Below are 25,427 nucleotides of genomic sequence, written 5' to 3' on the forward strand. Positions count from 1 at the left end.
GTTCATCATGACAGCAGTCTTCAAATTCATGAACTTCTGCTCCAAATATTTCTTTCTTTTAAATTCCCTTTGTACATAAATTGGAAGTTTTATTTTGTTATAGAGAAGATAATGATCCTATTATCTCTCTATAGTCCTCTTACATTTACCCACATTTAATTTTCATTAATTTCATTCACTCTACCGCCTAAATATATGTTAAATGGGTTTATATATCTATTATCTCTGTGGTTTTCACTAATTCAAGCTTTTTTTATCTCTTTATTTATCTATTGCAATAGCTGAGTTTTCTTCATGTAATGTTACTCCATGCCTCAACTATTTACACTGCTGTATAAACTTTGTAAAGCAAATACTGTCATGCTGTTTACTTAGAATTTTTGCAATACAATCCAGCTTTGATATGATAAACTTAATCTAATGTATATGATATGCTAGGCTTCCCTTGACTTGTCTACCTTTTCTGATACCCTAGTATCATGAAACAAGTTTCAATATTCTGAATACTATATGTTAGTTCAAAAATGCTTTTGACTTGCCAATACCTATACTTGATGTAAGCTTTTCATCCTTAACTGAGAAAATCCTTGCTTATCTTTTAATAACTAGATAATGATTTCCTATATTATACCTTCTATAACATCAAAAAATTCAATGAATCCAGTTTTTCTATTGGCTTATTGACTCCTAAGCTTAGCTCTACTATGACATCCTCTCAGTCATCCAAGTGGGTCAATTTTGGTTCACGTTTCTTCCTTATTATATAAGCTGCATCTCCCTTCTTTGTATGTCTGATATTTATTTAATTAAATGCTAAACATTGTAAATCTGGTTACTGTATATTTTTGCATTCCTAGGAATGTTTTTAGGGTTTGCTCTGGGATATAGTTTAGTTACTTGGTAAAGATCAACTCTAAGTTAGAGATTAAAAAGCCTTGCTCTGTTGCAATAGCAGAAGCAATAAAAAGAGATGTTATCATGAATGGGATGTGCAAGGTGAAAAATGGTGGAGTTTAATGATGACTTTAGGAATGTGCAATCTTCTTTACTCCAACTATTTTATTGTGTATGCATTTACCAGTAGTACAAGAGGGATCTGGAGTCTAAAACAGAGATATGTGCATGCAGTACTGATACACAAGCACGCACACAGGCAGCAACAAGAAATCATCATGTTTTGGCCTCTGAATTGTATGGATGGAACTGAGGGCTATCTCATTAGAAGAAACTACGGAAAAATGAAATAGAGAAAACCTAAGGCAGGAATCAACTGATAGACTTCATACAAAAAAGCTCTATGTTGATGAAAGGAAATGCAATTGAAGAAATCACCTGTATAATACAAAGGAAAATTATCAGTTAAGTGCAGTGTGTACATGAAATTAAGACACAGCTTCTCTCTCAAACTGTCTGAAATCACCTAGTCCTATTTTGCCAAAAAAAGAGGTGTTTTACATTTATTACTCACCACCTAACACTGTCTAAAACAAAGGGGGTGCAGAATATTGATATAAACATTTACAGTGTTCACCCACCTACCATTTTGCATACATTTATTTTTCCAAATACAATGCATAGAAATAAGCAGTAATAGGTCGTGGAATGCAGTGGCCATACTGAAACTAAAGAATTCCTATTTGGGAGCATGGCGTCATGGTGTGTGTGTGTGTGTGTGTGTGTGTGTGTGTATGTATGTGGAGGTGGGGGTTTATGAAAGATAACAGGAAAAAATAACTACATGAAATACTACCCATTTCAAGGCAAGGGGCCTAACAGTGGGAACTCTAATAATTGTTAAATAATTACAAAAAGATGTATGAGAAATTATTTCCTAACAGATCACCAGTGTGACCTTGGTTAGGATGAAAATAGTCTAAGGGCATCAGTCTATCCCAAGCAGAGCATTTCAATGCCCTGGAAAAATATAGAATCAGCTAATAAAAGATAGATAATCTTAATTGATTATTAGAATTAATATGTTAATATATCAGTTACCATTACATTGCCATATTGCCCTTTGTCACCCTTACTCCAGAGTATCTCCTTTGGTTACACTGTATTACTTGCATTTCCTCTAAGCAAAATGTTTTGTCTTACTACCATGTGTTTGCACATTCTGTGAACTTTCCCCAATATACCTGATCTACTTTCCTCTGACTGAATGTCGTTTGTTGTCATTTATACCCGTTTTCTCATCTCAACCTCTGCAGTAGCCTTCTCTTGACCCTTAAATCCTAGGCTAGTTGCTTTTTTTATATAATCCACAGGACTCTGAGCTTACCCCTATCATGATATACACTATATCAATTTACATTTCTGTTTCTTCCCAATAGACTCTCTCCAAATCATAAGTAATTGGCTGGATTATCGTTATTCTCTTAAATCCCTGCAAATGTGAAATATATTGATTAGAAGAACAAATAATACATGACTCCACTTATATCAGGAATCTAAAATACACTCAGAGAAGCAGAAAGTAGAATGGTAGTTTGTCAAGGGCTAGGGGAATAGCCTGCTTGGGATTTTATCTCTCTCTCTCTCTCTCTCTCTCTCTCTCTCAGAATGAATACATAAACTCTAAAAAAAGAAAAAAAAAAGAAAAGAGAGCCAGGTGTTTGAAGGATATGTATTGACACATGATAATCACCCAAAACTCTCCGCCTCTCAGAACTATCTTCTTGTTTAGTCTATTCCAGTGAGCAAAATTCCATTATTGTTCCATTCCTAAAATGATGGGTTTTTTTTTCAATATAAACACTTTTTTTTTAAGGACACTGACCCCGACTCTCTTTGGACATTAACATATCAATCGAATTTGGTCTAGGGAATAATTTTTTCCTTTTTTCTTTTTATTGAAATGAAATTCATATACATAAAGTCAACTATTTAAAAGTGTACAACTCAATAGTATTTAGTACGTTCATAATCTTGTACAATCATCACTTCTACCTGGTGCCAGAATATACTCATCACTCCAAAATAAAACCTCATATCCACTAAGCAGTTAATCAACATTCTCATCTTCCTCCAGCCCCTCACAAACAGCAATCTACTTTATGTCTTTATGCTTTTACCTGTTCTGAATATGTCATGTAAATGAAATAATATAATATGTGACACTTTGTGTTTGGTTTCTTTCACCTAGAATAATGTTTCTGAGGAGCATCTGTGCTACAGTGTGTCAATACTTCATTTTTATAGCTGAATAATATTCCATTGTATGCATATACTACAATGCGTTTCATCCATTGATCAACTCTCAACAGAATGATCAACTTCTATAGAAGAGGCAACTTTCAAGTTCTGATGTCTAATGAACACTAAAAGAAGCCCTTCCTTAATTATCAGATGTTTCACTTGTGTTCGTGAATGATTCTTTTCATAGATAAGTAGAAATTCGTAAGAACAAGATAATTTTTCCATTGTGTTAGCTAATTGTAGTTAATTTATGTTTTACAGAAGATGATTGTTAATTGCCTCATCCATCTGTCTTTCAAATAGAATATCCCAATGTTTCTTTAAAAAGAGAGCAAATAAAAATATACACACATTGACCTCCACATGCACTCACATTTCACAAAGTGGTAAGGCTATACATTTTGGCAATTTTCTTCTTGGACTTCAGTATGTGGTGAAGTTGAGAGCATAATGTTTGAAGGAACACGGATGTGAGTTTAAGTCCTACTTCTACAGTGGGCAGCTTTCTTGGGCACTGTATGCTTTATGCAGACATAGTGTGACAAGAAAAATAGTGTATTTTTTAACAAGACAGGGTTTGCTGGAATCAGGAAATTTGTAGTGTCTAATGTAAGTGAACATTAATACAGATAAAATTAGGTTAACATACTGCAATTAAATACATGGGTCTCAATGACACCTATGTGTCTACATATCTTTAAATCTTATATAGGGCAAAAAACACTAGGATATGGCAGGATTTATGTGTTATTTTACATAATATGTGGTGGTTTTTAATTCTGACTCCAATAATTTTTGATTGGGGCGATACTGAAATATTATTTAGTATCTTTTAACTGTCTCCTTTCCTTTAAAATGGAGCTAATAAAATTTACTTCCTTTGGTTTAAACGAGGCTAATTTTTGTAATGCAATTAAAAGTTTGGAGTTTGAAGTAGACATCCAATAACTCAATTTCCTGTCTTCTTTCAATAATACATCATTTTAAAGATTTCCCTCACTTGTTTTATAGTTACATTTTAATGTGGAAATGTCATACCTTTATAAGTACAACAAAATACCAATGACATCGCTAATTGACATATTTATTAGTTGATGTATTAGTATGCATTCATTGTATACAATATTACATATATTCCACTATGTACTGAAGATGCAATGACAGAAACAACAGACATGGCCCCTGACTGTTTAGAAGGGGAGGGTAATTAAACAGTAGTTATGTTAGCAGGTAAGAGTCATGATTGCCAAATGCAATTACTTACGCTCACAGACATTCATTCATTTATTAAAGAAAACAATTGAGATTTACTGGTATATACACTTGGTATATACACTGGTATATACACTAAATAGGTATATACCAGAGATTTAGAATAAAGCAACACAATGCCTTCCCACAACAATTCTTAATTAATTGGGGATGATAGACATGAAGATTTAAGTTAAATTGTACTGTATTATAATAAAATCATTAGTGGGTTATATTGAGAGGAAAAGAGAAATGACAATTCTACTAAAATGTTAGAAAAACTCATCACAGAAAAAAATTTAAGTTTATTTATTTATTTTGAGAGAGAGATCATGAACAGGGCAGCAGAGAGAGAGAGAGAGAGGAAGAGAGAGAATCCCAAGCAGACCCCATGCTGCCAGCATGGAGTCCAATGTGGGGCTTGTGAGGTCATGACCCAAGCCAAAACCAAGAGTCAGATGTTCAACTGACTGGGCCACCCAGGTGCCCCAGAAAAATTTTTGTTTAATATTGGTGTTAGAATTTCAAGCCAAGCAATTGGTAAATGCTTAGAGTCTTGGGAAGGTTGGTGTATATGTATAAAAATACATTGAATCATCCAGTTTGAAAAAAAGTGGCAATGTGTAGTCAGAGGCTGGAGAGAAAAGTGGGGATAAGAAAATGGAAAACTTTCTAAAATATGTTAATAACTTGACCTTTATTTTATACCTAATTGTAAATCACTTAATTATTTAAACTCAAATATTTAAGTAGAAGAGAGATATAAAAATTATTTCAGTAAGATCTTTCACACAATACTTTTATGGATGATAAATTAGATAAAAAGTAGTAAATAATAAATTGCATCAAGACAATAACCAAAATAATACCATCCACTTGGCAGACAAAAAGAAAATACTTCCACTCTCACAAAACCATCCTTGAAATGATGATGTATTTCTCAGAGGGAAACAGACAGATGAAAGGTAAAGAGAGAGTCAGGATGTCACTTTCACTAAGCCAAACTTGACTACTTCAGCAAGTTTCTCCTGGACCTGAGTACCTTGTGTACTGCAGACCTTCTCTGTTTGGTTTTTAGGCTATAAACCAAGGGATTAAGGACTGGGGTCAAGAAGAGAAAGAGATTGGCCATGGTGACATGGAGAAGAGGAGATGTGAATGTACCAAACCTATGAATTAGAGCCAGGACAATGAGTGGCACATAAAAGATGCAGACAGTGAAAATGTGGGAAATGCAAGTATTAAGCGCTCTGAGCTGACCATCTTCTGAAACAATACCCAGCACTGTTTTCAAAATAAGGATGTATGAAATGACAATCAACACAGAGTCAACTCCAAAGGAGCAGAGCACAAGAGACAGTCCATAGATGATGTTGACTCTGACAGGGCCACAGGCCAGCTTCATAACATCAGGGTGGTAGCAGTAACAATGTGATAGAATAACATCCCTGCAGAAGGACAATCGCTTGAGCAGGATTGGCAAGGGTACCATCAACACCACAGCCCTAACCATGGCTGCAATTCCCATCCCCATGATCCGAGGAGAGGTTAAGACCACAGTGTAGTGCAATGGGTTACGAATAGCTACAAATCGGTCAAAGGCCATGGCCAACAGGATGGCTGACTCCATGGAGGAGAAGGTATGGATGAAGAACATTTGTGTCAGACAAGAATGGAACTCAATTTCTCTGTGATTCAAGAGGAAGACACTGAGTACCGTAGGTAGAGTTGATAAAGACAGACCCACATCTGTGGTTGCCAGCATCGATAGGAAGATGTATTGAGGGTCATGAAGGCAGGAGGTGGTTTTGATAACAAAGAGGATGATGCAGTTCCCCAGGAGAGCAATTAGATACATGACACACAGTGGGATAGAGATCCATATTTGTACAGCCTCCAGTCCAGGAATGCCTGTTAGGAGAAGAGTGGGTGGCTGGAACCAGCTACTGTTTATAGGACCCATAAGGATATTTCTTGGGATCCAGCCCAAATGAGCTTCTAGGCATTTCTTTTAGGAGAAAAACACAGATTTTTTTTCTCAGTTAGTGCACCTAACTCCCCTGGGGCAGCACTAATCCTAGAAATCCTTATCTACCAAAGAATTGATCCTTAAAATGTTTCCAAATTTATCTGAATAACTACCTGGAGTTAGGGCAATGGATAACTACTAGTAAAAGGTAAGAGCTACTAGAGTTCCTTTGGCCCAGAAGACTCCAACATGGATCAAGTGATAAAGAAAATTTCTTGAAATTTCTTTAAAGAAAATAATTTTCTTCTTTATCTCAGTGCTTAGAAAAAATTATTATGAGGACTCTATTTCTTAATTTATTTAATTATGCTTGCTTCCATTTTTATTTTCAATCACCTTAATTGAAACTCTGAAAGAAATTCCTGCACTTTCTCCACATCAACATCATACCTATTCAGGCATCTGGAAATCTGGTCATTTTTCCTGTTCGTTTTACCTATAGAGATAAAGCATAGGATATTTCAATAACCCACATAAACCTCAAACCATTAAAAAAAATTCATGTGACATCCTGACATCCTTCATTTTTACAATTAATTCATATGTTGATTTTTCGAAATATGAGTTATAAAATCATTAAAGTGGATACTGTTATTATATCTTAGCTGGTGCTAGAATAGTTTCAAATATTAACAAATAATTTATTGAATAAAATTTGAAATAAATCTATTTAAAAACATAGATATCGTTTACTAGGAAGTAAATAACAATACTTCAGTAAATATCTTAAAAAGGGCGTAATTGATGTGGAATTTATAAAAGAAAGTAATAAACAAAAAAGCAGAATGAGACCTATAAATACAGAGAACAAACTAATGGCAGAGGGAGTTGGAGGTTTGGGAAACGTGGGTGAAGGGGAGGGGGAGATATAAGCTTCCAGTCATGGAATGAATAAGTCATGGGAATAAAAGGCATAACATAGGGAATCCAGTCAATGGTATTGTAATAGTGTTGTATGGTGACAGAGAGTAGCTACGCTTGTGGTGAGTGTAGAATAACGCATAGAATTGTTGAACCACTGTGTAGTATGCCTGAAACTAATGTAACACTGTCAACTATGCTCAAACAAAGAATAGCATAATTGGAGGAAATGAGGTTAGCACTTATGTATTTATCTTACAAAGAAGGGTAGGAAGAGATTACAAATAATTGGTTGAATACACTTAGATTTAAGTTTTTTGTTTACGATTGCAAGCGGAAACAAAACAGTGATGTAACTGCATTCGGATATGTGAGATTGGGGAAGAAGGGAGGTAATATAACTGACCTGGAAGAGTATGAAATCAAAACACAATGTCTTTTGTGAAATTATATCATTTAAAAGTATGCCCCAAAATTGAAAAACCGGAAGAAAAATTAAACAGAGATTGATGAGGATTCCTTTTCAGGAAAAAAGCTAGAGATGGGGAATATTAGCATAAGAGACATTCTTTTTTTTTTTTTTCCCTCAGCCAAAACTGTGCTGTTTTAAAAGCATGTCAATGTAAGCAAAGTTATCTTTTTATAGATATAAACATATTCTCGAGGAGCAGATCCCAAATGAATCACAATATATACATTTCCATGCATTGATGTATAGATCTATGCTTGTTCAGTCCCCTACTCTTATATTCTTGGTAGTGAATGTATACTATCTCCTACTATATTCTTTCATAGAATGTCTATTAAAAAGAGTTTCACGAAGCATGTCGTTTTAGCTGAGGGAGTGAATCAGCACCTCATAAGGAGGGCCCCTAATAAGAAGACTGACTTTAAGCAATTAGAATACTGAGCTTTATATATTATAAATTATATATAAATATTATATTATACAGAAAAGATTAATATTAAAATATTATTTTTATTTATTTATATTTTTTAATTTTATTTTTATTTATTTTATTTATTATTATTTTTGTTATATATATGTATATATATATATAAGCTGTATACATGAAATATCTCAGTCTTCCTTGTCATGAGTCAAGAAGCAGAAGGAAGAGAAGGAGGAGGAACAGGAGAAGGGGGTGAAGAAAGTCATAGTTCAGAATAGAGAGGGCATCTGAACATACCACACACCCACAGTTACTCAACACACTGCATCCCACCACACTAAGAGCTGGAACAGACATAAAATTCTGACCCACCACAATACACAATGTACCTCATTTAAACACACAGAAATACATATACTACAGGTTCATATATACACATAACCATCTTTCCTCCCTTTGCTTTATTTCCCAATATACCTTGGAATTCATTTTTCTCTCTTTTATACTCATTTCCCCCTTCTGTTTTGGTCACTGAGCCATGAAGCACTACCAGCACACGCATCCATACACCAGGGACATCACTGCACCAGCAATGTGAAACTCAAGTATATATTCAGTCATATTGTTAGTGTTTCAATTTTTTTTAGCCGTTACAAGTTTAATACTTTTTGTGGTGTGCCTAGCCCTGTTCCATGAGAATGTCTTTTATTTCAACTAATTTTATTTTTTTTCTTGTCACTCTCCACTCTAGTCCGATTGGTTGCTTAATTCCACCACATACGACTTTCTCATTCCAACATCAGAATATTTGTACACTTTCTGATGGGATCCCAAATGTGATCATGCTCTATCTCCACTGATGGTGATTAAATTAATTGATTGAAAGCCATGGGGCACCTGGGTGGCTCAGTCAGTTAAGTGTCCGACTTCGGCTCAGGTCATGATCTCATGATTTGTGGGTTCCTGCTCCGTGTTGGGCTCTGTGCTGACAGCTCAGACCTTGGAGCCTGCTTCAGATTCTGTGTCTCCCTCTCTCTCAACCCCTCCCCCATTCACACTCTGTCTCTTTCTCAAACATAAACATTTTTAAAAAAATAAAATAAATAAAATAAAAAAATAAAAGCCAGTCTATATCCAGCATTCTATAAAATCTTCTCATGCTATTTCATATTATAAGAATTCCTCAAGCCATTAAATCCATACAGAATGTACTTTTCCCCCCAGTAGATGGCATTTATGACATATAATTTCATATTGTCTTCCAGCTGAAACCTAAAGGAGTTTTCCTTACGCAGTTTGATTTTAAATACCTTTAAGATTGGGATTGTACCCTTCACATGTTGCAGTCCAATACTGTTTGGACACAGAAATCTCATAGTAAATTTTGTTTAAACAAATAAATTACTTGTTTAGAGGTTCCTACTGTAGTATAAATTTGCTAACCCCTAGCGAAGATTTAAAACTCACAAGAAATCCATGCTCCTTTTTACTTGTTATTATTTTTTAAGTGTTTATTTATTTATTTTGAGAGAAAGACAGCACGTGTGGAGGAGGGGAGGAGGGGCAGAGAGAGAGGGAGAGAGAAAATCCCAAGCAGAGTCCATGCCTAGGATGGAGCCCAATGCAGGACTCCATTCCACAACCATGAGACCTTGACCTGAACTGCAATCAAGAGTCTGATGCTCATCTGACTGAGCCACCCAGGTGTCCTGAGCTCCCTTTTAAAAACCGATGTAGGAAAAGGTTTTGGGGTCATCCTCCTCACTGAGGCTCGTTTAGAACTGAAGAGTAGATGCCACTAAATTAGAAGCAGAGAAGGAGGTGACAATCAGATGAAGAATATTCATTCTGGTATTTATCAACCTGCTCGATTTCCAGTTATCCTTGTGCTAGAGTTCCATTTAACTCTGGTAGATTGCTCATCCTAGCCAGAGAGATATCTTGCTGGCTGTTCCTGGAGAGCCAAAGACATTTAAATACCATCTCCATAAGCCCTCCTTCCAAGCTCCTAAAAAATTCCTTTTAAGATGTATGTATCACTCCTGGAGTCTTCCTCCAGAACCCACAACAAAACCCTGCTCTCTCACTTATGTACTATGAATCCCCATCTGTTAACCTTGAACTACAGAACACACTTCTTGGCTCCTCAATTAGATGTCTTTATTCTCATCATTTCCCAACTCCCTTTTGGTTTCTTTTTTAAAGGCACTGATCTTCCATGACTTTCATTTTGAATCTATGGAAAACTTCAATGAAGCAGCTCCTAAAGAGGGTTCGCCATCTTTTTTCTTTTGTTTTTTTAAGATTTATTTTTTTAGGTAACTCTATATCCCAGCTGGGGCTTGAACTCATGACCTGAGATCAAGAGTCACATACTCCTCTGACCGAGCAAGTCAGGTGCCCCTCATCTTTGTTCTTTTAAAGAATATATTTTCAACAGTTCTTTTTATGTGCCAGGCAACCTCCTTACTTTGCAACCTGCATCCTCAGCATTGGTTGGCAGGTGAGCTCAGCAGCACAGTTCTCTTGGACTCACCTTCCTTGGCATAGATGGAGAATGGATGGGCTCTTAGAAGATGCTAGAAACCACTGATAGAGATATTTGCCCAGCAGCCAGAGTTATTTATTGCCACAAGTAGAAAATCTTAGACACAAGGTGCCAGAGGGAGATTATCAAAATATTCTCCTGAGATAGTGGTTTCAACGTGCTACATATGAGATGTCACAGAAAACAAAGTCTTTGGAAGCAAGGACATGCCAAGCCTGCTTTTCTCAATACTCCAGAGTTCCTGTAATTAATCACACATTCCAGCATGAAACCAGTTGTATCTCTACTGTTCACCACAAACATGTGATACACCTTTTTTTCAAGAAGTGATTTTTTCCTGATAAGTGACCTTTAAGTATCCATACTTAGCTTGGATCATTTTCTGAGGTGAATAATTTTGAACTGTAATCTAATGTTTTTGAGAAGCAGAGGTTTGGACACTTTCTTTCACTATCATTGTTATAAATATCCATTATTATATTATTTCTCAACATTGTACTGCTGTAGTTTTTTTCTGAGAGGTATAGGACCACTTATATTAGTATGAGTTAGCAGGATTTTATTTAAACTTCTGGGTTTTCCTTCCTTTTCTTACTGCAAAGCTGTTAGTTGTTAGACAATTTCTCTCTTTTTAAAGTTTTATTATGTCTTTCCTGTGATTGTAACATTTTCCTCTCCTTTTAAAGTTCTAATCTTTATTTCCTACTTCATTCGCAATGCCTAGAAGGATACCTATCATATAGAGGCATTCAATATATTCTTGATCAATGAAAAATAAATGATGAGGAGGACTACTTTTGGCAAAAATGGAGTAAGAGCAATTGAATTCATCTTCTACTCTCAACCAAAATAATTAGAAAAATTGTATGAAGTAACAGTTTTTAAGACAATGAAACATACAAAATGAATCCCACAGGGATGCCTGGGTGGCCCAGTCTGTTAAACATCTGACTCTTGATTTTGGCTCTGGTCATGGCCTCATGTTTATGAGATCAAGTCCCGTGTCTTGCTCCCTGCTGTGCAGCTCAGACTCTGCTTGGGATTCTTTCTCTCCTCTCTTTCTGCCTTCCCCTCTCAAAATAAATAAATAAACATTTAAAAATAAATAAATAAATCCTACAATGGCCCTAGCTCACTGCTTTGAGTTTCCAGGCAGAAACCTAGACAGAGCTTATGAACTTCCTGAGTTGAGGAACCATTGCTGAGAATCCAAGAAGACAAAATTGTTTATAGAGTTCAGGAGACAGAGTAACAAAGAAGAGACAACTACCAAAGGTAGAGCCTTGAAGATCTGCAGAGGGTTCCCTCAAATACTTATCAGAGTCCTGATTGGTGCATATGTGTAAAGAAGTGGCCTTTACCTGAGGCAAAGAAACAACTCTCTAAGAGGAAAATGAAATAGGTTTAATAACCCACACATGGCCTGAGTAAGTGCCTGTTCCCAGCCACACTGGAAAAACTCATAGTCCACAGGTCATTGGGCAAAATACTTACAAAAATAATGTCCAATCAGTGGGGGTAATGAACAATTCATTCTAGGTTAAAAGCTCACTTGTCATGCTTGATAAATCTTAAGCATAAGAACTTAAGGATCAAACTTAAATTCCAGATAATTTAAAAATCATACCTTGGGGCGCCTGGGTGGCTCAGTCGGTTAGACGTCCGACTTCGGCCCAGGTCACGATCTCACGGTCCGTGAGTTCGAGCCCCGTGTCGGGCTCTGGGCTGATGGCTCAGAGCCTGGAGCCTGCTTCTGATTCTGTGTCTCCCTCTCTCTCTGCCCCTCCCCCGTTCATGCTCTGTCTCACTCTGTCTCAAAAATAAATAAAAACGTTAAACAAAAAAATTAAAAAAAATCATACCAAAGCAAAGGTTAAGAATATTTCTAGGTATATAAATAAATTTTAGGAATATAAACTTTAAAATAAAATTTATATATAATTTTTAGTAAATATAAATTCTGCTTACACCCAACAAGGTAAAATTCATAGTATCTGAAATCCAATTAAAACATGCTTGCAGGGGTGCCTGGGTGGCTCAGTTGGTTAAGTGTATGACTCTTGATTTTGGCTCAGGTCATGATCTCAGGGTTGTCAGATCCAGCCCTGCATTGGACTCTGCACTGAATGTGGAGCCCACTTAAGATTCTCTCTTCCCCCCCCGCCTCTGCCCCTTCCCCACGTGCATGTACACACATCCTCTCTCTAAAAAAGTAAAAAAATAAAAAATTTAAAAAAACATACATACAAAGAAGCAAGAAAATATGACTCACTAAGAAAGAGAAAAAAATTAGTCTAAAGAAACTGATCCGGAATTGACAGATTTTGGAAATAGACAAGGGCATTAAAACAGTTGTTATAACTCTATTCCACATATCAAAAAATAAAATAGAGACATGGAATTAATGCTCAGTCTGAAATACATACATACATATATATATGAAGACAGATGGAGAAGTACATTTGGTAACTATATTTGTATTTAGCTTAGGAAAGATTTTGGTTGGAGGTATAGATATGAGTCATCAGATGGGAAATACATACAGAATGAGAATAATGTATCACACACAGAAAAAATCAATAAGAATTATCTTGAGTGAATATGTGTGTTGTGGATGTGGATGTGTATCTGTATATGTATATGTGCATACAGTAGGGGAGTCCGTAAAGGAGGAACAGATTCAGAGCAGACAGAGTAGCACACTGAGTTGAGGTGACAAGGCACATTTACTCAAAGACATTGAAGACTTAATTCCATCAGAGATATAACGGCTGGGAATGAAACTTATCTACCATTAACACAGAAATCGTAGCTTGCAAAGGGTTGAAATTGCATTAGAGAGCGAGCAGATCCCTCAAAGACATAGTATGGTGTAGGAAGTAAAGGAGCTGATGTTAGAACAAAGAGAAACACTTCTGTGTAAGAGACATGACAAAGAAGAAAATGCTTTAGAAATTGTTTGAAAGAAAAGATTCCTGACTGTTGGGAACAATATTGCTGAAAGCCCAATAATATATAGTCATTGAAAGAAATTTTTAAGGGTTAGATTAAGTGAGCAAATAAAATAAGGAAACAATACAAGACATCTGATTTTCTAATGCAGAAAGCAATTTTATGAAGATCATGACACAATATTTCTGGGGATTAAGACAGGCTTGTGAAGAGAAATGAATGTTTTATAAGGTTAAAAAGTTTTTTGCATTTATGAAAAGATCTATATTAGTATCTGTATTTGCTAACCAAAAGAAATATGAAAAGGGTTTTCACTTTTATGGAAAAAGGTGAAGAGTGAAGTAATGTTCAGTGTTTGTGTTGCAGCGAGTCATTGTAGAGGGAGCTCACACCCTGAGCAGCGAGAGTGGCCTGGCCAGGCTCCTTCCTCAGGAAGCACACTCAGCCTCTCAGCATCAAGACATTGTGGCTTCAAATTGTGCCTCTGAGTATCTGTGCAACCTAAGGTATCAGAATAGTCTAAGAGGGGTTATTTTTTGGATGTGGGAATATTAAAATTTTTTTCACATGAAATTAATAGTAATTGCTTTTTTGCTTTATACCATTTGGCTTCCAAAAGTTTTCATAAGAATGCTCTAATTTTAATTTTTTTATGTTTATTTATTTTTGAGAAAGAGAGACAGAGTGTGAGCAGGTGAGGGGCAGAGAGAGAGGGAGACACAGAATCTGAAGCAGGCTTCAGGCTTTGAGCTATCAGCACAGTGCCCGATGTGGGGGCTCAACCCCACAAGCCATGAGATCATGACCTGAGCCAAAGTCAGACACTTAAACAACTGAGCCACCCAGGTGGCCCTCTAACTTTCAGATGGGAAGACACTTGTGTTTGTCAAGAATGTAAGACAGAGCTTCAGAGCTTTCTCTATCCCTAACTAGACCTTAATCTGACTTCTCAACAGCCTTATCTCATTTCTGCAGGGCATGAACTAAGCATATTACATCATTGTATCTGACCTTACTGTATGGAAGAAGTATACTGTCCAGAGAATTTATGGTTCTCACTAGAGGCTGGTATGAACCCCGTAACTGTGGGTTCCCTAAGGGTCACTATCAAGATATGAAAGACCACTGAAAGTATATTTTATTGGTGTGGGGCCCTGTCCACATAAACAATTTGATTCTACAATGCAATACAAATTCCATGGATCCATATGACGTACAGTGAAGATTTAGAATAATGGGTAGAGAAAAAGCACTTATATATTATTTATCCTCCAAATCAGTGAATGTGGACATTCTCCATAGTGTTTAAGCTCTGTCTTTTTCTGTTCAGATCCAAGAACTATCTCTTTACTGGCACATGAACTCTTCCTTGATAATTTCCTATCTTTCACTGTGACAGAAAGGAAAGGTAACAACAAAATTAACTTGACATGTCATGACTCTTACAGAGTCTCTTTGTATTGATGTACTCTAGCTCTTGTTGCCTTTTCCGCTCCCTAAAACCACTAGCAAATGTTGGTTGAATCATCGCTCATGACTGAATGATCCACTGTGTTGCCGGAGTGTATTGGATTCCTGGACAAACAGCATGTGGGCATCAGAAAGAACGAGGGGTAAGGTTATGGTATGGGGCAGGGACAATCTCTGTCCAATAATCCCTGAGTGATGCTACACAGTGTCACATAGCTATATGGGTGTACAGATAGATCCATTTTCACACTGATTTGTCCCATTCTTTTCTTTTTTAAACTGATTTTTAAAAAGTTTTTATGTATTTATTTTGAGAGAGAGAGAGAGAGAGCACAGACAGGAGAGGGCAGAGAGAAGAAGAGAGAGAAAATCCCAAGCAGGCCCCACATTGTCAGCACAGAGCCCTGTGTGGGGCTCAAACTCATGAACCATGAGATGATGACCCGAGCCAAAATCAAGAGTTGGACACAACCAACTGAGTCATCCAGGTGCCCCTATCCCACTCTTTTCAATCTGGGGTGATTTTTAATCTTATAATTATGTATTAGGTGGGTGTATAATCTTTTCCATATAGTGTAAATATAATCCATACAGGACTATACTATTCACATAGTATTTCACATACAAAAAATAAATTACACTGAACACTTTGTAGCTTCTAATGAATAGTTTTAATTCTGTTGGAGAAGTACTTCTTTTACTTGATCACTCTAAATTTGTATTAATAACAGAGTGTTATCTAAGAAGAGCATGAGATTTGGCAAGGAGAGCCTGACTTAATTTTCAGTTTTATTTCTTACTATATGTGTAGGTAAACCAAGTGACTAAACTTTTTGGACTTCAATATCCTCATCTTGCCAACAGTAAAATAATACCAGATATTTTTGTGGTTTTAAAAGAATTGTTATAGGGGTGCCTGGGTGGTTCAGTCAGTCAGTTGAGCATCTTCCTCTTGATTTTGGCTCAGGTCATGATCCCAAGGTTGTGGGATCGAGCCCCACATCAGGCTCTGCACTGAAGCAGAGCCTGCTTAAGATTCTCTCTCACTCTGCCCCTTACCCCTGTTTGTGCACCCTCTCTCTCTTTCTAAAATTAATTTTAAAAATTAAAAACAAAAAAAACTACAAAACAAAAGAATTGTTATATCAGAAATTTGTGTTAAACTTGGCAAGTTTTATGGCAATGGTAGTGATATTAAAGACCATTTTTCCCCACATACATATCTCCCTTCCTACACTAGACAGCAGGGGTTGCAGGTTTTATATTAATTTATATACTTGTGTTTGATACAGATGTAATACAGGACAAAAATGGTTTTCAAAATATTTCATGATAAATTGCTCAATCCCCCCCCCATATGGATCTTATGCCATTTTTCAGGAGGTGGAAGATTCCTAAGGAACACATTCTCATGACACTAAAAAATAGACCTTCTGCTCTGACAATCACACTCTCACAGAAATTCATGCATTTGACAAGTTGAAACCTCAACAACTTCTGTATTTCCATAACTTGTCTATGAAGGCAATCTCACTGTGGACTACTGCCCCTGATAGAGCCATCATTAACTCCCCAAGATTGTCTAAGAAGGATGCTCTTCCTATAAGCCTACTTATTCCATCTTTGGTTCTTTCTTAGCCTTACTAAAGGATAAAGAGCTCAGAAAACTACAGATGCTTTATTAGATTCCCCATGTCTCCTGGGTTTTAGGTCTCCCAGGATAGAGAAAGCTATAGAACCAGGTTCCGAACCTCAGAGTGTTCGGAGGTTGGGACCTCGACCAAGAACATCCAGCCTATCTTGCAGGGCCTTGGAAGTCTGCAATTGCTGAACAAAGGAGGTAGTAAGCTTCTGATATCCCATACTGGACAGTAAGCGACTGCTGTGTTCTGAAGGCATGTCCTGTGAATCTCAGGTTTTAGATTAGGGATACTCCTGGTAGAGAAAAGGATATGTGACTTTTTTCTTGCCATATATGCTCATGTACAGCACCTGCCCCAGGGTCATGGCCTAAGAAGATCTATGGTAGCGATGGAGGCATGTCCAATACCTGTGAAATGATACTTGTCATTGATATGAATATCTGACTACCTGGCTGGACCATGCTCTTTCAAGCTAATGAAGAGTTCATTGAAGGGTGGTTTATGGCTCCTGAAACAGACAATCTCTGTGAGGAAGAATTATTTCAGAATATGAAAGTTGGGTTAATTCCAAAACCCATTCCAAAATGGGTTTCTTCCAACAGAAGAAAAAGGCTTGGGGCTTTGTTGCCCCAGCTGTAGTCAGTCACAGATAAGATTCCTTTATAAGAGAGATCCCTAGATGTTTTTAGGTTCTATACCAAAGGCTTCTGTTTTGGTTCTTTATTTACTTTCAGCTTTCTGGTTAAAACTCTTTTGGAACAATTTAGTGCAGAAGGAGTTTGTCTCATTTCATCTAAAACAGAAAAGGAGTTGAGACACAAGTCTAGCTGTAGTGGGTGTGGAAGCCAGTTTCACAGGACAGTAAGAGCTCTAGCTCAGAAGGGTCTCTGATAGCAGCTTTTGCTTACTGGGTTTTATTGATATTTTTTTTTGGAAGGGGAGAGGCTTATCTATATATTTGGGGTAAATAAGAATTAAGGTGGTAAATAAAATGGAAATGCTAAAATATGACATAAATCAGAAGTCAAGGGTATGAGAAAGACATAGATGGTTTGGAAGAAGGAATGGAAAAAAAAGGAGAACATTTAAGAGAACCATCCTTCTTGGTAAATAACAAACCATGAGCCCCATTGGACTGCATGTGTCTGATAAAGTTCTGGCTAGCTCTGAGAAAAGGGTTACAGGTTTCTCAGATCAGTTGGCTCACTGTGGCCTCTCCTGCCATCGTCTGTGGGTATGTTCCTTCAGCGACAGCAGTATGTTAGCTTTGAGTGAGGTAAGCAGTGAGTATTAGAAAGGGAAATTATGTGAGTTATAATAGAAGATACTGGGTTTCTGGATGATTCTTGGAACAGAACTGAATGGCTGAAAGTGATAAAGGAGGCCTCAGCCAAAGACTATGAGGGCCATGCCATCTCTGCTTATCTTATGAACTGTGGTTGAGTTGGTATCTCAGCTGGTTTTCAAAATCAGCACATTTCTGTGTATTTATGGGATTGATTTTAATCTATTAGTACACATTCATTTAAAATGTGGTATCCTAGGGGCGCCTGGGTGGCGCAGTCGGTTGAGCGTCCGACTTCAGCCAGGTCACGATCTCGCGGTCCGTGAGTTCGAGCCCCGCGTCAGGCTCTGGGCTGATGGCTCGGAGCCTGGAGCCTGTTTCCGATTCTGTGTCTCCCTCTCTCTCTGCCCCTCCCCCGTTCATGCTCTGTCTCTCTCTGTCCCAAAAATAAATTAAAAAAAAAATAAATAAAATAAAATAAAATAAAATAAAATGTGGTATCCTAGAGGTGCCTGGGTGACTCAGTTAGTTAAGGACCTGACTCTTGGTTTCAGCTCAGGTCATGATCTAAGGCCTGAATCAGGCTCCACGCTGACATTGCAGAGCCTGCTTGGGATTCTCTCTCTCATCTCTCTCTTCACCTCTCCCCTGCTTGCATGCTGTATCTCTCTATCTCTAAGATAAATAAATAAACTTTAAAAAATGTTGTATCCTCAGTACTTCTGAAAGAAAAGTGATAGAATGGGAACAAGAGAAGAAGATATGAATGGGGAAGGTCACTGCAGACCTGGGTTCAGAGAGGAAAGAGTTGGAAGGTTGACTAGCATCAGATGAAGCAGGCAACAATTCCCTCTGACGAAACCTGATCTTTCTTTCTTGGTTCCTTGGCATGTCACCAGTCTTTGTGAACAACCTGTTCTTTCAGTCATCATTTCCTTCAACTGCTGGACAACTTTGCCCTTCCTGTCATTTGATCCCATGCCTCTGTTTGAGTATTCTTGATCATGAAATTTGAACTTTCCTGGTGAAAAATCAGTTGAGCCTCTGTTCCTGTATGGCTTCTTCTGTCAGGAGACCCTTAAATCTACTATAAAATCTTTCTTTATTCTCACCTTGCTAGCCTTCACCACTGTTGGGCAATTGTTTTTTCATTCTTATTTTCTGTTCTCCATATCTTTTTTAAGTAGTATCTCTTCCAGATTTCTCCTTTTTTTTCCCACATGAGCTTTGGCATTAACTCGAATAATTATTGCTTTTTATTTTATTGCAAAGATCTGGATCAAATGTGAGTCTTTTGAAAATCTTCCATATATCCCTTAATATTTTTCTGACTACTTTTTGCCTCAGTGGAAGAAGCAGAACACCTATATAATAACTGATTGAATTATCTTTTGTAATCATGGGGACTTAATCCCCAGAATTGTTCACTTTCTTGCTTCAAATTCTTCTTTACTACCAAACTCCTCTGACATAAACTGCCATTTTCATCTCTTATGTTCCAAAGAACATTTCCCAATACCTTTTGCTCCTTCCAGTTACTGTTTTCCTTTCCTTTAGTGCCTACCTTCTGAACAGTTGTTCATAACTGGTATTCTCAGCTATTTTATACCCAGTGCCTTTCAATCTGGAATCAGACTTCACCCTCATCAATTCCTTGAAATTGTACTGGACACTAATGAAAGTCTAATATTTTCACTAGATGCTAGTGAAGGTCTAACATTTTTTAATGTTTATTTTTATTATTTTTAAGAGAAAGTAAGTGAGGTAGGGGCAGAGAGAAGGGACAGAGGATCCGAAGCAGGCTGTACACTGACAGGCTGAAAGCAGTGAGCCTGATGTGGGGCTCAAACTCACGAACCATGAGATCATGACCTGAGCCGAAGTTGGACACTCAACCAACTGAGCCACCTAGGTGTCCCAAAGTCTAATAATTTTATTCTACATCCTACTCTCAACATAACAACTTGGAAGTGGCAATAAATCATGATCATGATCATCATCACCACCACCACCACCAAACTGGAAATAATAAAAAAAAAATAACATTGAAAAAATGACTCAGAACTGTGAAAATTGTAGTAGGTGGACAGGACTGTAATGAAATCAAGGCAAATTAATGAGAAGAAAGCTTGAAGAAGGGATTGCTCACTAGTGGCAAATGAAACAGTGTGTTAAAAACATGGGTTTTTTAAGCAAGAGAATTTGAGTTTGAATCTCTAATTGGTTGGATACTAGCTTAGACAAATTATTCAAACCACTCATGCCATAGTGTCCTAAAGTGTGAAGTGGACCATACTAGCTGTCATTCTGTTGGGTTCTTATTGCAATTGAATGGTATTTTGTGACCATTAAATTATAGATAAGTGGCTAACACAGGATATAACTCATGGTAAATACTCAAAATTAGTTGAACAGTATAAATAATGTGGGGACTAAAATGTGTTATTTGAGGGCTGTCACTGTGATTAAATAAACTACATGTTGGAGATACAGTTAGGGAAGAGATTTAATACCAGAACTTCTTTTCTTAGGTCTTTCTTTTTTAAAACTAATAGAATAACTTATAGTAAACTAAACTGAAATATACAGCTTGATATGTATGTATTTTTGCTTTGAGGTCCAGGTCCGTGATTGGATGTTAGTCTTTTGTATCTAGAAGAGAAGTAGCTATGAGCTAGTTCCATTCCAACCTATATGGACAGAGAATTTGGAGTGATGAAATGCTTCTACCAAGGTCCCAGTTGGTTCATGGCATAGCTGAGACTACAGTTCAGTTCAGGCTGGAACCTCATGCTTCGTCCACTTTTCTTTCCCTTGCACTATACAGGTTTGAGATAGTCTGCCAGATTTATTTCCTTAGTGGTTCCATAGACATGCCATGAACTAATATAGTTTAAAACAATTGTTTTAACTTTCTCTGAAAAAGAAATCTCCTCCTCTATTCCTTATGTTGATTAGTGGCATCTCATTTTTCTAGACAGTGTGTCTCAAAATGTCCTATTGCCTTTCATTTTGCCTCATATAACCTATCACCTGGAATTCTCTGTTTTATTTATTTATTTTTAAACACATTTTTTCAAGGTGCCTGGGTCACTCAGTTGTTTGAGAGTCTGACTCTTGATTTCGGCTCAGGTCATGATCTCACAGTTCATGGAATGGAACCCTAAGTTGGACTCTGTGCTAACGGCATGAAGCCTGCTTGGGATTCTCTCTCTCTCTCTCTCTCTCTCTCTCTCTCTCTCTGCCTCTCTCCTGCTCTTAATCACTTTATCTTTCTCAAAATAAACAAATAAGCATTTAAAAGCCCCACACTTCTTCTCTATCCCCTTTTTTCACTGTTGAAACTATGTTCCTAGTTCTACTTTGGTTTGTTGGAAAAGTTTCCTACAGTAAATCAGGTAAATCCTCCACCTCATCAATCTATCTTTCTGCCTTTCAAACCATATTTACTCAACAAAAATATATTATGTTAGATGTTGAATATATACTCATAGCCATCATGAAACTTAAGAAAGATTGGTGAAAAATATTACAAACTATTCATTAGGAATTGTATCGGTGTGCTATTGGGAAGTAGAGAATAAAAAATAAGCATATTGTCCATCAGCAAAGACCTCTCTGAAAGGGTAAATCTTAAATTTTGATCCCATTATGTTCTCCTTAAAACTGTGGTAAAATATTAGAGATTCAGTAAGTATTGTTGAATAAGAAATCAATTCTCAGTATAAGAGACCTAAACCTAAAGTCTTTAGCTTCACTTTTAAAACTTTGAATCTTCAAGACACAATTTATTTGTCCGGTCATATTTCTCATGTCTCTAAGCCTTTGATACACTACATAACTTGATTTTTATAGTGGCTTACAGTCCTTGTTTTAGATTTTTACTTGTCTCGGTTCTTTTTTTCCAATGACAGTCTCTTGAAAGCCAAAGGCTTTCTGATAAACACATCTACTGACAACACTTCAATGAATCTTTGTATCATCCCCTAGTTAAAGTAATGTCTCTTTCACATTATACACACGTGACTGCATGTCTCCCATCATTCTTATCTTGATCTGCTTTGAAAGGATGCTTACTTGTGTCTATGTCCCATGATCCTCACAAGGGTAGGAGATCCTTGAAATAGAGGATATGTATAGTTTATATTTAATTCCTTCTTTAGCATAGTATTAATCACAGAATGAACTTAAAGAAATATTGATTAACTTATTTAAATCTTGCATGTGTCTGCAACTCATTTTTTATTATTGTGGTTATTTCATTACCTATGAGATGTCTTTCTCTTTTCTCCAGTAATGGTATGCAAGTTTGAGCAGAAAAAGAAAAAAAAAAGAAAGGAATGAAAAGACAAATATTTGAACACAAACTGGAAGGAATAAATTGGAGAAAAAGGCAGTGGAGACTAGAAAGAATGAAAGGAGGAATGTAACATATGTGGAAGATAGGACACATGGTCTGCTGAGTTAGAATGATGTTATATGAGTCCTTGCTTTGCACAGTGCTGTATTAATACTGTGCATGTTGGAAGAACATGTTTTCAATATGTACAGTATTAAGTTAATACAGCACTACGCAAAGCAAGGACTCCCTAGACTTCTATTTCTCTTTCTCTCCAAGTTATTTTCACTTGGTGATGAAAAGCTAAAGTCTTTAAATTACAGAAACAATGGTTGTTACAGATTTGAATTCTCAAAAGGTCATACCAATATTCTGGACACTTTGTTACTGGAGTGTGCAATTAATCACCAGAAAGAAACTGTGATTAACACTGGAAATGACCAGTCATATAAGAAGGAAAACCATGATGTGCAAGAGCATATAAGAGACTTTCATGTATGATGCTAAGTCAATAAGTACAATGTATCTGCCATAGTGTCTAGACAAAATTATAAAACTATAAAATATTTGTTATCATTACTGTTGTTGTTGTTCTTATAGTTATAGTTAAAACCATTAGAATTACCAGTAGCATCAGTTCTATAAGATCATGGTAACTTTCATGTCAATGAAGCCTATCTGGCTTGTCATCTTTGAACCATTACTTACTACCAATCCTTTCTTAAAGCAATAACTGTATTGCAATGCCAAGATTCATACTCAAACCAGATGAAATAACTATGATTTTTCACTCTGTCTCTCTCTTTTTCCATTCCAGTCCAGTGTCAGAGGACAGAGTAAAAGATGACAGTCTCTTCAAACCACACCAACCTTAGAGATATTTGGTATACCATGACTGGGATCCCAGGACTGGAATATGCACACATATGGATCTCCATTCCCATCTGTTTCATGTACATAGTTTCTGTTTTAGGCAACACCTTCTTATTATTCCTGATCTTCACTGAACGCAGTCTTCATGAACCCATGTACCTTTTCTTGTCCATGTTAGCCCTGGCAGATATCTTTCTCTCCACAGTCACCACACCAAAGATGCTAGCAATCTTCTGGTTCCAAGATGGGGGTATTTCTTTTGGTTGTTGTGTGTCCCAAATGTATTTTCTCCACTTCATCTTTGTGGCAGAGTCTGCCATATTGCTGGCCATGGCATTTGACCGCTATGTAGCCATCTGCCATCCACTAAGATATACCACAATTCTAACCCCCTCAGTCATTGGAAAAATGGGCATTGCATCTGTGATCAGGAGTTTCTTCATCTGCTTCCCCTTGGTTTTTCTGGTTTATCGGCTTGCTTACTGTGGGAGGAATATTATTCATCACTCATATTGTGAACATATGGGCATTGCCAGGCTAGCCTGTGATAACATCAAAATCAACATCTACTATGGGGTGATTGTGGCCCTATTTTCTACATGCCTGGATGTGGTGCTTATCATTGTCTCCTATGCCCTTATACTCTGTACTGTTTTTAGAATTCCTTCCCAAGATGCCCGACTCAAGACTCTGGGTACTTGTGGCTCCCATGTCTGTGTTATCCTGCTGTTCTATACTCCAGCCTTTTTTTCATTCTTTGCTCACCGATTTGGGGGTCACCATATACCACTCCATGTACATATCCTCCTTGCCAATCTTTATGTGGTGGTACCACCCACTCTCAATCCTATCATTTATGGAGTTAAGACCAAGAAAGTTCAGGAGAAGTTTGTCCATGTCTTTTCTGTGAGCAATAAATTCTGCTGATGTAGACTATCCAGCTCAATTTTTCATTTTTCTATGTAACTAATTGAAGAGTACTTAAAATTATATCAGACATCTTATATCATGCCAGCATTAGGGTAGAATGATAACAGTAAATTTTTGAGATAATTTTACATCATAATTAATTAATTAATTAATTGCTGCTTTTGTTCAGGACAGTATCAGACCAAGGGCATTTGAGATTCTGTGTAAATGTGAGTTCAGTTACAACAGACTTAAAACACAATAACTCAATAGTTATCTTCAATTTCATATTGATACAGAAAAACAGGAAAAGTAAAAACACAACCCACCCACTAAAAAAATAGAAAAAACAAATTGATAAATCAACTTAACAGGTTTTCAGCCTATTTTCCCATATTATCTTTGTATTTCAGAGAAAATAATACTTATATATTTAGCATTGTGATCTATCAGTTGAGTAGTTGGGCTCTAGGTTCAAGATTTGAATTTTAGATGTCTCATCTTTATAAAGAGTATTTACCCTTTCTGGGCTTCTTTAGCTTTATATTGAGCTTAAAATATTTCATATTTTATAAGGTTGTTGAAAGTATTAAATAAGATGATTTACACAAAGCTTCTAAACTGTGCATAACACACATTGAAATATATCCCATATGTATGTATATATATATATATATGTATATATATATATATATATATATATATGAAATACCACAAAACTTCCTTTTGAAAACTATACATTTTTATTTTCTTCCACTAGAGCCTACTGTCATTAAATGCTTCTGTTAAAAAGTACCAGTAGAACATGGTAAGGAAGAAGGAGGTTTGACTGCAGAGGAAGTTCCTTTTAGAAACAAAAAAGGAGTAACAGAACCCCTTCCAGCATGAGATGGGGGAGAGACACAGGTAGGAATGGAGAAAAAGGAAGATAAAGTCCAAGTTTCAGCTGCACATTCTCAGTATTCATTCAAAGTATCAGGGCATACAAAATAAAAAGATAGAAACCCAATGAATTTAGAGACGAAAGTGAAAAGCAGTGGAAGAGGAATACCTTATTTCCTACTTAAGTATCTGACGGAGATTTCTTAACAAATTGTCTCATGCCACATGGGAGAACAGCATTAGAGTGAAAATGACCATGTGGCATGTTCAGTTAGTGAACTGGTTTCCTCTCGT

At 36.7% G+C, this 25,427-nt stretch overlaps 2 protein-coding genes across 2 annotated transcripts; one reads left to right on the forward strand and one right to left on the reverse strand.

The window, feature by feature from the left end:
* Positions 1 to 5,458: 5,458 nt before the first annotated feature.
* LOC131488628 (olfactory receptor 51A4-like) lies at positions 5,459 to 6,412 on the reverse strand. Its single transcript, XM_058690488.1, has one exon. The coding sequence runs from the start codon at positions 6,410 to 6,412 to the stop codon at positions 5,459 to 5,461; it is 954 nt and encodes a 317-aa protein (XP_058546471.1).
* Positions 6,413 to 23,275: 16,863 nt separating this feature from the next.
* LOC131487345 (olfactory receptor 52Z1P-like) lies at positions 23,276 to 24,278 on the forward strand. The gene has a single exon (XM_058687978.1). It carries the CDS (start codon positions 23,313 to 23,315, stop codon positions 24,267 to 24,269), a length of 957 nt encoding a protein of 318 aa, XP_058543961.1. The 5' UTR covers positions 23,276 to 23,312; the 3' UTR covers positions 24,270 to 24,278.
* The last annotated feature ends 1,149 nt before the right edge of the window (positions 24,279 to 25,427 follow it).

The sequence above is a fragment of the Neofelis nebulosa genome, chromosome 10 (assembly GCF_028018385.1).
Source record: "Neofelis nebulosa isolate mNeoNeb1 chromosome 10, mNeoNeb1.pri, whole genome shotgun sequence".
In the NCBI taxonomy this organism is placed as follows: Eukaryota; Metazoa; Chordata; class Mammalia; order Carnivora; family Felidae; genus Neofelis; species Neofelis nebulosa.